At 56.1% G+C, this 14,176-nt stretch overlaps 1 protein-coding gene across 3 annotated transcripts in view; it reads left to right on the top strand.

Annotated features, from left to right (window-relative positions):
• Positions 1-1,120: 1,120 nt before the first annotated feature.
• Positions 1,121-14,176, top strand: part of ELAVL3 (ELAV like RNA binding protein 3) — a 15,523-nt gene continuing 2,467 nt past the window's right edge. For 2 of the 3 annotated variants that reach the window (XM_034657820.1, XM_034657817.1), the window contains exons 1-5: positions 1,122-1,544; positions 8,826-9,045; positions 9,373-9,476; positions 12,899-13,052; positions 13,207-13,432. In XM_034657820.1, the coding sequence (XP_034513711.1) occupies positions 1,536-1,544; positions 8,826-9,045; positions 9,373-9,476; positions 12,899-13,052; positions 13,207-13,432 (713 nt within the window). In that variant the 5' untranslated portion in view covers positions 1,122-1,535. Of the gene's footprint in view, positions 1,545-8,825; positions 9,046-9,372; positions 9,477-12,898; positions 13,053-13,206; positions 13,433-14,176 lie in introns of all 3 variants that reach the window. The other variant, XM_034657818.1, reaches the window with a different exon arrangement.

Here is a 14,176-nt window from a genome sequence, read left to right as displayed (position 1 = left end):
GGTCTCCTCGCTGGGTTTGATGGCATTCTCGGACAGTCTGGAACCTAAAAGGGCGCGCAGGGACGAGAATAGGGTGGAGGCTGCGACTCCCGGATTAGGGGCCCCGTGCTACCCAGCCCGCAGCGCCCTCGGCCAGACCGTCGGGCCGCTGTCTGTGGTGCTGAAGTCTCATTCGAAAGTGACCCTGCCCTAGTGAGAACACTTCCTCCTGCCTGATAGCCGTCCCGACGTAAACGTGTTCTTGAGCCCGCACACCAAAGGAGGCTGCACAAACCGCTATTGCTTGAAAGAGAAGCCAGATTCCCCCTAGCTGAGAAGAAGCGTGATTCCACAGGCAGGCCAATCCTGAGCTCGGAAAGCCAGGACATTTATACAACAGATCCACCCACCCAAAATTTATGGGGTCTGAGAAGGCCCGGTGGTTTCCCGGAACCGCAGGGCGCCAGTAGGTTTGGCCTGGAATCTAAGCCCCAAACTTCTTCACCCCCTTGGAAAAGTGCCTAGTGCCCTTGCACTACGGGGTGCCAGTCCCCACCTTTCTAACGAACCTTTTGAACCTAACCCATTCAAAGGCCGCAGGGTCCCAGTTCCTTCTGCAGGCAGACGAGAGCCCCTGCCACCGCCACCTTACTCCATTGGTCTTGGGAGGCTACACCTGCTGCTCCCAAATCTGGGGACCTGAGCCTCTGCTCATAGAAATCTTGGTTCCTCGTCCATTTCCAATCTTCTTGATGGACAGCAACTCCGGAAGTTCGTCCTATCGGGCCACCGATATCTCCTCGCTCTCTTCGCCCCAAGAGCTCAGGGTGTTGGACAGAGGAGGGGACCCTTCCCTGTCTTTCCGGCAGAAAGCCCGCCCAAGAAGGGACGGCAAAGCAGAAAGCAGAGTCCACGGGGGCAAAGGGGCCCGAATCTGGCAACCCGAGCCCCCAGGGCGCGCTTTCTGGGGGTGCGGAGTCCCAGCCAGCGCGCGCGAGCTTCCACCTGCCGCGCCGTCGGGCGCCGGGAGGAGGCGGGGCTCAGCTGCTGCAGCCAATAAACGACGCCGGCTCTGGCAGCTGCTCCTATAAAGGGCTGGGGGCGGCGGCGGCGCGGCCCAGAGCGCGGAGCGCGCAGCGCGGGCTGGAGGGTGGGAGGGAGGGCGGGCGAGGGGAGAGGACTAAGCATCCAGGACCGGACAGGCCCGGCCGAGGGGCGGCGGCGAAAGGCAGAGCGCCGCGATCTCTGTCAGGAAGCGCAACCTCCCCGGGCCCCGCGGGGCCGCGCAGGGGGCTTTCTCAATCCCGCGCCCGCTCCCTCTTTCCATCCCCTGCCGCCCGCAGGCCACCCCGGGGCCCGGCTATCCGCGCGCTCGTCCTCGGGCTCGGGCCCGTCCCCGGCCCTCGAGGGAGCCGCCGCCTTCATCTACACCTCTGCAGCGGCCGCGCCAGAGGCCGCCCGGGCAGGACCCCGGCGTGAGCATCGAGCGCCCCCCAAGGAGTGCACGACCCCCGGAGCCGCCCTCAACACGGACCGCGCCCGCCGGGCACACAAGAATGGTCACTGTAGGTATTCCCTTGTCGCTGAGATGGAACCTGGTTGGGGAGGGGTTAGGCACAGGCTCCGCGGAGATGGCGGGGGGGTGGGGTGGGGGGGGTAGGACCAGGCCTAGCTAGGCCCCGGTGGGGGGGTAGGACCGAGCCTCGGGGCCTGAGAGTGGGCTGGGCCGCACCCAGAGTGTTGCGGGCGAATAGAGCCTGGCCTGAGAGGCCTTAGGGAGCCGAACTCCGATTCGGGGAGGCGTCCTACGGCGCCCTGGGGGCGGGATTGCCCCCCTCCAGCAGGCCTGATGGGGGAGGGGCCGCAGCAGCGGAGGATGCCTTCTCCATCCAGGCCCGGACCCCGCAGGCCTCCCAGGCAAACGCAGGGCCCCAATCACTGGTGCTGGGCCAGGACAAGGCGGCAAGCCGTCCCCGAGAACCCCGGGAAAGCGGGTGGCGTCGGATCGCGCGCCCCGGGCCGCGGCCGCGCCCGGGGAGCCGGGCGTCTCGTCCTCGAGCCCGTCGACCTTGCGGCAAGCGGGGAGGGGAGAGGAGGGGGCGCGCCCGGAGGCCCCGCGGGCCCGCCGCCGCTGCCGCCGCGTCCCTTTGTTTCTCGGAGCTTCTTAGCGGGCCGTAGCCTCGCGCGGGCGCCTCAGGCTTCGGCGAGGGGGAGGGGAGAGGAGGGCCCGCGGCGGGGGGGAGGCTTCCTGACTCCTGGGCCCCCGCTCCACAGGGGATGGGGCAAGGAGCTCAGGGATGTCCCCTAGGCCAGGTCCAGGCGCCCCACCCCGACAGGGCTCTGGGCCTCGGGGTGACCTTGAGAGCGCCCGCCCGCCCGCGCCGCTCGCCCCACTCCCGGTGCTTTCAGCAGCTACCGAGCTGGTCAGCTCCCGAGCCCGCGGCCACGCCCGGCCACGCCCTGTATAACCACGCCCCTGCCCCGCCCATCTGGACCCCGCCCCCTGGGGCCCCCAGGGCCCGGCCTCGCCCGAGCCCTCGGATTTCCACTCGGCAACCCGGGCGTATCCCGGGGGCGGGGCTGGCCAGTCCTAGCCCCACCCCGGCTCCACCCCCGCCCCCGCCGCGCGACTCCGCTCCCCGCGCCGCCGCGCGTCCTTTGTCTGGTCCCAGCGCCCAGGCCTCCTTCTTCCGTACTTACTGTCTTTCCGGTCTGTGTGTGTGTGTGTGTGTGTGTCTCTGCGCACTGTGTCTCTTTCTGGGCCTCTTCTTGGAGTTGTGGCGAGCACAGTGGGTGGAGGGATGCTCAGCACTCCCTTCCTGCATGGGACCCTGGGACCCGCCCACCTGGCTCCGAGAACGGAGGCCAGAGAGGCCATGCCTCCCTGCTGTGTGACCTTAGGCAGGCTCCCTCTGCTCTCTGGGCCTCAGGCTGCCAACCCAGGTGCAGGAATGTGCGTGCAGCCTCCTGAGGACCCTCAGAACCCCCACAACAGTCCAGCATCGATTCCTCTGATCTGTTCCTTCATTTGAAAGAGGGAAACTGATGCACAAAGGGGCGAGGGTGTGGTCAGAGGTCACGCAAGGGCCTTGAAGCCCTGGAAGGCCTGGTTACCCCCCTAGAGGGCACTCAGGCAGAGGTCCACCATGGGGACAGGCTGGGAGGAAGTGAGGGGATAAATTGAGACAGTGAGAACCCTACATGGTGGGAGAAGGGCCCAGAAGTGGAAGGCCTAGTTAGCACCACGTGGTGGCCCAGCCTTACCAAGCATAGTCACTCAATGCCCTATTGTCGCCAGTACCCAGGCATCTACCACTGTGACTGGGGCGAGGGGGCACAGCTGGGGCCAAAGGGGTCAGTCACAGGAGGGTCTACAGAGCACATGACCGCAGGTGTGTTCCCTGCAAAATCCATTTGTCATATGTGTGTGCGATGGTGCAAAAGAGTTGACGAAAGAGAGAGGGAGGGGGTACAGATGGGTTCAGAGGGGAGAGAAGGACAGAGAAACAGAGGGGGGGAAAGAAGGAGAGAGAAACAGAAAGAGGGGAAGAACCAGAGAAAGAGCTGAAGAGACTGGGAGGGAAGGTTCTGCTGCTCCCACTTGGTCTCTGCCTCCCCATCTTGGATACCCTCCTCCCCTCTGACTTCACCCCTCCACTCCTGACCTGGGACAGCCCTCCAAGGTCCCTGTGATCCCCGAGTCATCCCAGGCCACGCATTTGCTGTGGGCTGGGGCCGGGCGGGTGTGGTCTCCACCAATCCGATCCCTATTAGCGGCTCAGCCGGCTGAGCTGCAGAGGAAACGCGACACTGATCCTGCTAAGCTCTGGCACAGATGGGAGGGAGATGAGGTGCTGGGGAGATTAGTAGGCTGGGTCTCAAGATCCCAATTACCTTTTAACCCCATCCAAGTTGAGGACATTTGCGGTGGCTCTGTAGGCTCTGGGATAATAAGATCAGTGGTCAAACTTCATCACTACCTCTGCTACCGGTCACTCCCAGGCAAATCACAGGTCCCTCTGACCCTCAATTTCTCCATCTGAGAAATGGAGATGATCTCCGGCTTTCAGTGTGGTTGTGGGAAGTCAATGAAACCTTTGCACCTGCTCAGTGCCTGGCACATGGTAGGGGTTCCAACGCTGGGATCTGCTGTGTCCTGAAACAGTGTTTTGTGTACTGATAATTATTGGGGGGGGGGGCTCCCCAAGCAGACATTATCAACCAGTCGCAGAACTCTAGTTTGCCGAGCCCAGAAGGGAAATCAGAATCCACCTTCGTGCGTGATGAACCTCGGTGCCATATCTTTAGTGGAGGGACAGAGGCCCAGGGAGACAGTGTGAGTGTCAGAGGATACACAGTAAGAAGGTTGGAGCCAGAAGCCAGCACATGGTGGCAGCCAGTGCTTGTTGGATTGAATGGGTAGATTCAGCGAACGGAGTGGGTTTAAATGTAGTGACGCCTAGGCTAGGTGTAGAGTACGGGCTCAGTTTCACTTTGCTCTTATTTTTACTACTGTTATTGGCCTTTTTGTTAGTAAAGTGGGCTGTGATGTCCAAGCCCTGGACTTGAATTCTTGATCCACCATTGGCATGCTACCCAGTCTTGTGTAAATCCCTACCCCTTCATTGAGATTCAGTTTCCTCTTCTGCTAAATGAAGGAAAGAGTCCCATAATGTTCAATGTTGGAAGAATTGCCCAGAAATTTTCACATAAAGGATTTTGTCTGGCACAGAGCAGGGCCTCGATACATGGCCCTCAGTAAAGTATTAACCTCCTGAAACTGGATGCAGATCCGTAGCGGGCGTTCCGGCTTCATGGCAGGTGCCGGGGGCAGACATTGCTCATCAACCCAGAGTGTGTACCTGCTTAGTCTGAATGTGGCTTCAGAATAATTCTCCCGGAAGCCCCCGGACAGCCGCTCTTAGCCAACTGTGGATACAGGGGAGCTGACCCTCCGTGCCATCCTTTTACTAAGAATAAATGGAAAGGAAACAGAGGCTCAAAGAAGAGCTAAGATCATCTCTGAGGACACACACCTGTAAGGTGGCAGAGCTGCCCCCACGCATTTGTCACTGTCATTAAAAACAGCTCTGAAGTCCAACATAGCCAGGTTTGAAATCGAATTCCCCACTGATATCACTCAACGTCTCTGAGCTCGATTGCCTCACTTATAAAATGGAGAATGTGTTGCTGTCTCTAAAGATGATTAGGAGACATAAGTGGAAGGATGCCTGGAAGCACTTCACGCAGTGCTGGGCACACAGAAGATGTCAGGTGGGGCAGGACCAGTATTAATAGCAGGTATTACAAGGCAGGGATGGCAGATATGACAAGCTGCTTCCTGTGACTGTGCCCACGGCAGACCTGATCCCAGAATGCTTTCCAGCTGCACCCACGTGTGGCGTTAGAGCCTTCCCTGGGGTCACTGTGCCAGTAACTTGGAGTTTGCAGCAAAGTGGAGCAGAGACCCAGAAGCATACCCGAGGACACACAGTTGAGAAATGTTAGAGCTAACCCCATTCTTCGGTTGGCAGTGAAGTTGAAAATACGGACTCTGGATCCAAAAAGCTCCTGTGAAAATCTCCATTTCGCCATTTATAAGCTGTGTGACCTTGAGTAATTTTTAAAACTTTGCTGAACTTCACTTTCCTCGTCTGTTGTCTTTGTCAGCTCAGCTCAGGCTGCTCTCACAAAATACCATAAACTGGGGGGCTTAAACAACAGACACTTATTTCTCATAAATCTTCTTCTTCTGGAGGCTGGGAAGTCCAAGATCAAGGTACCAGCTGAGCTGGTTCCTAGGAAGGACTTGCTACCTGCTTTGCCGATGGACATCTTGCTGTGTCCTCACACGGCGGAGAGAGAGATCATCTCTCTCCTGTCCCTTCCCCCCCTTTTTTAAAAGATTTTATTTTATTTATTTGTGAGGGAGCGAGTGAGAAAGAGAGCACGAGCTGGAGAGAAGGGGCAGAGGGAGAGGGAGAAGCAGGCCCCCTACTGAGCAGGGAGCCCAGCATTGGGGCTCGATCCCAGGACCCTGGGATCATGACCTGAGCCTAAGGCAGACGCTTAACTGACTGGGCCACATAGGCCCCCCTCTTCTGTCTCTTTTTGTAAGGGCATGAATCCCATTCATAAGGGTTCCACCCTCATGACCTAATTACCTCCCAAAGGCTCCACATCCAAATACCATCACATTGGGGATTAGTTTTCAACATATGAGTTTGAGGGGACACAAGCATCCAGTTTGTAACATCTTAAACAGAAGAAATTAAGCTCTCTTTTCAGGGTGATTGTGAATAAGAAAAAAAATAATAAACATTGCCTGTAGAGGGCTTTGCACTGTGCCTGGCACACAGTAGGCCCAATAGTTGTGAACAAGTATGATATTATATTTTGGGTCAGGGCTGGCTGAGATGACGTGTACATACTGACTCCTTCTAATTCTGTAGCCTCAAAGACCTTGCTAATCAATCACAGTGATCTCTCCTGCTGAAACTGAATATGGCTTCTAATCCTTCCTAATTCATCCCTTTAGGAAAACCCTACCAATCGATTTGATTTTTCAAGTGAGGACAACCCATATGCCAACCATGCCATTGGAGAAAACCTAAGAAAATGCTGGCTATTTTACCTTCCCATCCCCATGACAAATAATCCCAGCACTGTTTCCTACTGAGCCCAGATGTGGCTGTAAAATTCTTCTCTGTGTGGTCGTTATGTGTAAAATAGATGTAGAATATATTTGAAAATTGCTAAGGAAGTAGATCGTAGAAGTTCTCATCACAGGAAAAGAAATTAGAACTATATATGGTGATCGATGCTAACTAGACTTATAGTGGAGATAATTTTGCAATATATACAAATATGGAGGGGCGCCTGGGTGGCACAGCAGTTGGGCGTCTGCCTTCAACTCAGGGCGTGATCCCGGCGTTGTGGGATCGAGCCCCACATCAGGCTCCTCCGCTGTGAGCCTGCTTCTTCCTCTCCCACTCCCCCTGCTTGTGTTCCCTCTCTCGCTGGCTGTCTCTATCTCTGTCAAATAAATAAATAAAATCTTAAAAAAAAAAAAACAAATATGGAATCATTATGTTATACATCTGAAACTAATGTAATATCATATGTCAATTATTAAAAAATGGAAATAGGGAAAAAACGTTAATTAAAATTCAACATCCATTCTTTAAAAAAAAAATCTTGTTAGGATACTAGGAATAAAATTAAACACTCATAACATAAAAACCCACAGTAAAAATCAAATTTAACTGAGAAATGTTTAATGCATCTCCTTTAACATCATGAATAAAAAAGCCACTATCACACTGAAACCCCTGCAATAAGACAAGAAAAATAAATAACAGGTATAGATTGGAGATAAAGAAATAAAATTGTCATTATTTGCTGGTGTTATTATGTTGTACATTTAAATAGCTCAGGGGACCTAGCTGCCTCAGTCAGTAGAGCATGCAACTCTTGATCTCGGGGTTGTGAGTTTGAGCCCCATATTTGGTGTAGAGATTACTTAAAAATAAAATATTTTCTTAAGATACTATTTTTATTTTTGTCTTTTAAAGATTTTATTCATTTATTTGAGAGAGAGAGAGAGAACACGAGCAGGGGGAAGGGCAGAGGGAGAGGGAGAAGACCCCTGCCAAGCAGGCAGCCCCATGAGGGCCTCGATCCCAGAACCCTGGGATCATGACCCAAGCCGAGCCGAAGGCAGATGCTTCATTGACTGAGCCACCCAGGTGCCCTTATTTTTTGTTTGAGAGTGAGCGAGCGAGCGAGAGAGCACAAGCTGGGGGAGAGGCAGAGGGAGAAGCAGACTCCCCACTTTGCAGGGAGTCAGATGGGGGGCTCAATCCCAGGACCCCAGGATCATGACCTGAGCCGAAGACAGATGCTTAACCAACTAAGTCACCCAGAGGCCCCTTAAAAATAAAATCTTTTTTTTTTTTAAAGATTTTATTTATTTATTCGACAGAGATAGAGACAGCCAGCAAGAGAGGGAACACAAGCAGGGGGAGTGGGAGAGGAAGAAGCAGGCTCATAGCGGAGGAGCTATGTGGGGCTCGATCCCGGAACACCGGGATCACGCCCTGAGCCAAAGGCAGACGCTTAACCGCTGTGCCACCCAGGCGCCCCAAAAATAAAATCTTAAAGAAAAAATAATAGGGGCCTCTGCGTGGCTTAGTCGGTTGGGCATCTGATTCTTGATTTCAGCTGAGGTCGTGATCTCAGGGTTGTAGGATTGAGCCCCACATCGGGCTCAGTGCTGGGTGTGGGGGGAGTCTGCTTGAGATTCTCTCTCTTCCTCTCCCTCTGCCCCTCCCCCCCCCAAATGAATATATTTTTGAAAAATAAAAAAAAAGCTCAGTGGCAAAACTGGGGGGGTGTAAATGCTTAGTGGGGAAATTATTCAGGAAGCAAAAGAAATATTAACACATTTGGGATAGGAATTCCCTTTGGTGGGAGGAGGGCAGTACATGGTCAGGAAGGAGCTTATGAGGACTTCAAAGCTAATAAAAATGTTATATTTCTTATTGTGAAGACAAAAGTGTTCATCTTATTATTCTAGAAATACACAGACTGATATTAGACAAACAGGCAAATAGCGAACAGACATACATGGCATCTATATATGGAATTTTTCACAGTAAAATCACATGTAAGGTGCTTGCCTAATGCTGAAGGAGTGGAAGGGATTATTACAATAATACTTGTCCTCTCTCCATGTTTAAGCGCATGTCAGACATGACTGATCCATCACCACTGAGCCGCTCCTCACTGCCACTGATGCCTGTGTAGGGTCTGGGCCGTGAGCGGGTGTGGCCTGTTGTCTCCAGCAGATACTCGGGGCCATGGAGTCTCAGGTGGCGGGGGGCCCGGCCGGCCCGGCCCTGCCCAACGGGCCACTCCTTGGTACAAACGGAGCCACTGACGACAGCAAGACCAACCTCATCGTCAACTACCTGCCCCAGAACATGACCCAGGACGAGTTCAAGAGTCTCTTTGGCAGCATTGGTGACATCGAATCCTGCAAGTTGGTTCGGGATAAGATCACAGGTGTGGCTCCTGGCAGGTGGGGAGGGAGGGGACAGAGGTGGTAGTCTCAGGAGTACAGGTGTGATGGGGGCAGGTGGCACCCTGGGGGATCTGAGGTGTGATGGGGAGACAGGTGTGACCCCTGGTATGGTATCTCAGGGGTGATGGGGGCAGGCAGGACTCTGGGGGATCTGAAGTGTCCTTGAGGGCAAGTTGGTACTCACGGGGAACAGTAAGGTGGGGATCTTGATTCTCATAACCTTGAGTGATGGCAGTCAGCCTCTCAGGACTGGGTCTGGGAGGACACTGATGGGTCTGGGGAAGTCATCATCCTGGTCCTGCCCACAGGGCAGAGCCTCGGTTATGGGTTTGTGAACTACTCTGATCCCAACGATGCAGACAAAGCCATCAACACCCTCAACGGCCTCAAACTGCAGACGAAGACCATCAAGGTTAGTGCCCTCATTTCCCTCCGCTGCCCATCCCCCATGACTGCCCATCTGCAACAGTCCCCAGCCCCTCTTATTGCTATCCACTTGGACTGCCCCCTTCACTGCCACTTAACCCCTACAGCCGCCTACCCTCCCCACACACCCTTTTCCCCACTACCACCCAACCTTCTCCATGGCTCATCCCCTGAATAGTTCAAACTCTCCGCTGAGTTCCTAGCTGGACACCCGGGGCCCAGTGGCTCTGCCTCTCTGAAACTCAGTTTCCTTATTTGTCAGTGAGAATATCAGCCCCTCATTCTCTGGTGGCTCAGGGAGGTAGCCATGCCCTTGGCCGGAGAAGAGTGACCAGGGTCTGATGGGCAGTCCCCCTTGCCTTTGTCATGGAAATGGGGGAGGGGTGGGGGCCCATCCGCCATCTGGAGCCTAATTAGGGTCTGAGAGGGCAGGATTAGGGGCGATCCCCTCCCCCACCTTTGTGCAATGCCCCTCCCCCCACGACCTCCCCTCTCAGCAGCTGCAGCTGGGACTCTACTAGCCCAGATTCCCTGGGGGGGATCGCCATGGAAACCCCCCTCTCTAGGTACGCCTGGGGGTGTCTGGACTCCGCCCCACAAATCTGCTCTGGAACCTTGAGGGAGGCTGAGCTGGGGGTGCCCATCTGGCCCCCGGTTCTCTCTGGGAACAGCGGTGCAGGAATCTCTTCCTCTTCCCATTGTGCGTTGTGGGGGAGGATGAGGTCATGACCTAACGGGTCCCTCCATGGCCAACTAGACTCAGAAGCCCTGGGGCATGAGAGTGACAAATCCAGAGGGCCACTGTATGCATGCGGTACAGTGTGTGTGAGTGTGTGTGTGTGTATGTGTGTGTGTGTGTGTGTGAGATGCCCTGGGCTGTGAGCCATTGTGTTTGTGGGACACCAGGACTGTGTGTTGTCACATGAGTCTGGCTATTACAGACCGCGGGTGTGTCACTATGTGTCTGTGGGATGTGGGGTTTATCTCACAGGTGCTTCGTGACGCACTGCAACTCCGGCTGTGACCCGGCGGGGCTGTGTGGCTGTGTCTGGCTGTGACTGGGTGATTGTGTGGGTGTGTCTACCTGTGCCCCATTCTGGGTGTGGGCTTGGGCGGTGGTGACAGGTGTGTGGTTCTGCTATTCTTACTGTCTCTAGCTCTGTCCCAGAGCCTCTGGGGATGTCTGGGCAGCCTTGAGTCACCCTTTGGCTGGTGTCGGCCCTGGGGCTGTGCAGAGGGAGGCATGGGGCGGCCTTGTGTCTGTGCGTGCGGGTCTGTGTGTCTGCCTGGGTGGCACTGTTGTATGGTCGCTCCCACTGGGTGCTCTGGCAGATTTTGCCCACGTCCTGTCCTGGTGAAGGGGTCTGGCCGAGCACACACCCAGGTGAGGGACCTGGTCAGCCCCCGTTATGGGGGGATGGGAAAGACCCCCAAAGACCGGCTTGGTGCCTCAAATGACCCCTGAGCCCAAACGCCTACCAGGAGCTGAGGCCCGTCTTCGCCTCACCCCTAACTCTGATTCATCAACAAGCCCTCCCCCCTCAAAACTCCCAGCCCCATGGGCCAGAGTGGAAGCCATCGAGTACGTGGCCGTGATTTTGAATGACTATTACAGGAAAAAGAGCAGCTGCTGGGTTTGTGTGTGTTTCCTGGAGGACCCCAGGTGTGTGCGATTGCATTAATTAGCACCCTTCCACCTCCAGCCCAGGGGCGCCCTCACCTGACCCACGCCAGGCCCAATGTACTCCTTTTGTTAGTTTTTTAATTAGTCATTTCTGATGAAGTGCTCTGCCCTCCCAAATCACCATGCCGAACAAAAGCCAGACCCTTGACAATGATCCTTATCTACCCAGAGGTTAATTTAGAAAGATACAGAAAATAGACAGTGGCAGAAATAAGTGGAAAGAGAAGCTTGTGCCCCCCGGTGCCCCTGGCAGCTCTAGGTCAACCTGTTAGCATCTGGGGGCGGCCCCTCCAAACTGTGCTTGCAGGACACTGATAAGCACACAACGAGAGGGGGTCACACAACTGGCTGCTCTGTAAATGGACTTTTCTTTCCCCCAGTTCACAATACTCACCACTGTTTCTGGGAAATAAATATACACGTCCACCATTTTTTAAGCAGCTGCAGAGAGTTTCATTGTGGGGCTGGACCATAATTACTGACAAATCGAATGGTGGTACTAAAACATGTCTCCTTCGCCCCTGAGAGAAGTGCTTGGAGACAGTGCTGGGGGTAGGGGGGGAGGACCAAATTCAGATGGAAGAGGACAGGGAGGACATTTCAGCTGAGACTGGAAGAAGAAAGGAGAGGAAGGGTGCTCCAGGCCGAGGGGAACAGCCAGAGCAAAGGCCCTGGGGCCAAACTGTGCCTGGTGTGTTTGGGCAACAAGGAGGAGACTCGTGTGGCTGAAACAGAGCAGTCTGGGCAGAGATGAGAGTGAGGGGGTGGGGTGGTAGGCAGGTTATGCAGGACCTTGTGGGCTGTGAGAAGGACTTTTACTTTGGGGAAGGTGGGAGCCACAGAAGGTTCCGAGCAAAGGAAGGCTGTGCCCTGACTCAGTTGCTCACAGGCGCCCTCTGGCAGCTGTGGAGGAAAGAGACTGGGGAGGTTAGGGCGGGAGTGGGAACCAGGGTAGAGGCTGCCGTGCTGGTCTGGGTGAGCAAGGGTGGGAGGTGGGCCAGGAGGCAGCAGCGGAAGTGGGGGAAGTGAGCGGACTCCGGGTAATGAGGAAGAATCAGCGGTGCATTGGATGTGGGTGTGAAAGACGGGCACAAGGGACAACGGAGGCTGGGGACCTGAGCACCCAGGAGGACGAAGCTGCCATTACCGAACTGGGGCGCAAGCTGGGGACAGTTGGAAGCTGGATGCAGCCTCACTGAGTGTGATCCCCTGTGAGACCTCAGGGGGTGCCCAGAGGCAGGTGTCATAGTTACGCAGCTTGGGGGTCAGGCCCGCACTGGGGACGGGCATTTGGGAGTCATTAGCATCGAGCTGGTGGCTGAAGACCTGAGCGACCCTGACGGCCCCAATGTGGTCAGAAAGAGCAGGGCCAGAGTCCCGGGCTCACTTTTCAAAGGAGCGGGAAATGTCATGTTGACGGAAGGTATGGTGTGAGAGCAGGAGCTGGGGACTTGGGGTCCTCAGGGAGACATCTGCCCCCCAGGGCCCAGCGACAGGTTTCCCTCACCCCTGTATGTAGGCCGGGCCACATTATTGGCCATGGCCATGTCCCCCCGCTCAAGCCCTGGCCGGCACCAGCCACGGAGACTACTTGAGAGATAGTTACTGAGGGAACAGATGAGGCCCTTCTGCCGCTCGCTGGCGGTCAGGACGTGGCCTCACTCTCCCCACCTGTAAAACGGGTCTTCCCCTCACCTCTGTCCACCTGGCCCACCCCCCTCCAGGTGTCCTATGCCAGACCCAGTTCTGCATCTATCCGAGATGCTAACCTGTATGTCAGTGGACTCCCCAAGACCATGAGCCAGAAAGAAATGGAGCAGCTCTTCTCCCAGTATGGCCGCATCATCACGTCTCGCATCCTGGTGGACCAGGTCACAGGTCAGGCTGCCGGGGACGATGCACTTGGCAGGGCACTGGGAGAAGGCACAGAGGGGAGGCCGAAATGGAGAAGGCGGGCATGGCCGGGGGCAGAAGCAGGTGAGGGGGTCACAAGAAGGGGCAGGGTCCTCATGACGCCCTCACTCCCTGGCAGGCGTCTCTCGGGGTGTGGGTTTCATCCGCTTCGACAAGAGGATTGAGGCCGAGGAGGCCATCAAAGGCCTGAATGGGCAGAAGCCACTGGGCGCCGCGGAGCCCATCACGGTCAAATTCGCCAATAACCCGAGTCAGAAGACTGGGCAGGCCCTGCTCACTCACCTCTACCAGTCGTCAGCCCGGCGCTACGCAGGCCCCCTGCACCATCAGACGCAGCGCTTCCGGTAAGCCCCTGCCACCCCGCCCCCAGGCACCCTGGACCCCCGCATGCTGGGGGCCCAAGCCTTGCAGCCCCCTTCCCTGTACCCCATTCCTCAGGCCAAAGGGACACTGGGAGGGTATCCGCACACCGGGGCCACTGAGGGCCGCAAAAGGGAAATGTGTGAGTCTGTCAGATGTTGAGGCCAAGCCTTGTATGCAGGAGGCACTCAATGTATGCAGGGCACTGAGTGTATTAACGGTATTAAGAGTTTATTTTTTGTAAAGATTTATTAGAGAGAGGGAGAGAGTGCGGGGTGGGAGGAGCAGAGGGAGAGGGAGAAGCGGGCTCCCGGCTTCTGGGAGCCCGATGCGGGGCTGGATCCCAGGACCCTGGGATCATGACCTGAGCTGAAGGCAGACCCTTAACGACTGAGCCACCCAGGCGCCCTCGGTATTAAGCGTTTTAGAGTCACCTGATTGGGGCCCCCTCTCTCGGGGGTGGGGCGCCCACGCTGCGGGCCTCCAGGTAGTTATACTCATGAGGGCAGGGCTTGTCTTGCCTGTACTTTATGAACAGGGGCCCTGAGGCACCGAGAGGCACTATCACTTGCCCAGCCCAGGCACTGCCCAAAAGAGACCTGAGAACCTCCCTTCTGGGGACCTGAGCCCCGCAGGGTGGGGGCAGGCGAGTGGGGTGGGGCAGGCTGGGGTGGGGAGGACAGGACACGGGGGCAGGCCAGGCAGCGGCAGGGGGGGGGGGAGGGGGG

The sequence above is a fragment of the Ailuropoda melanoleuca genome, chromosome 4 (genome assembly GCF_002007445.2).
Source record: "Ailuropoda melanoleuca isolate Jingjing chromosome 4, ASM200744v2, whole genome shotgun sequence".
Lineage (NCBI taxonomy): Eukaryota > Metazoa > Chordata > Mammalia > Carnivora > Ursidae > Ailuropoda > Ailuropoda melanoleuca.
This window is presented reverse-complemented; position numbering and strand designations above follow the sequence as displayed.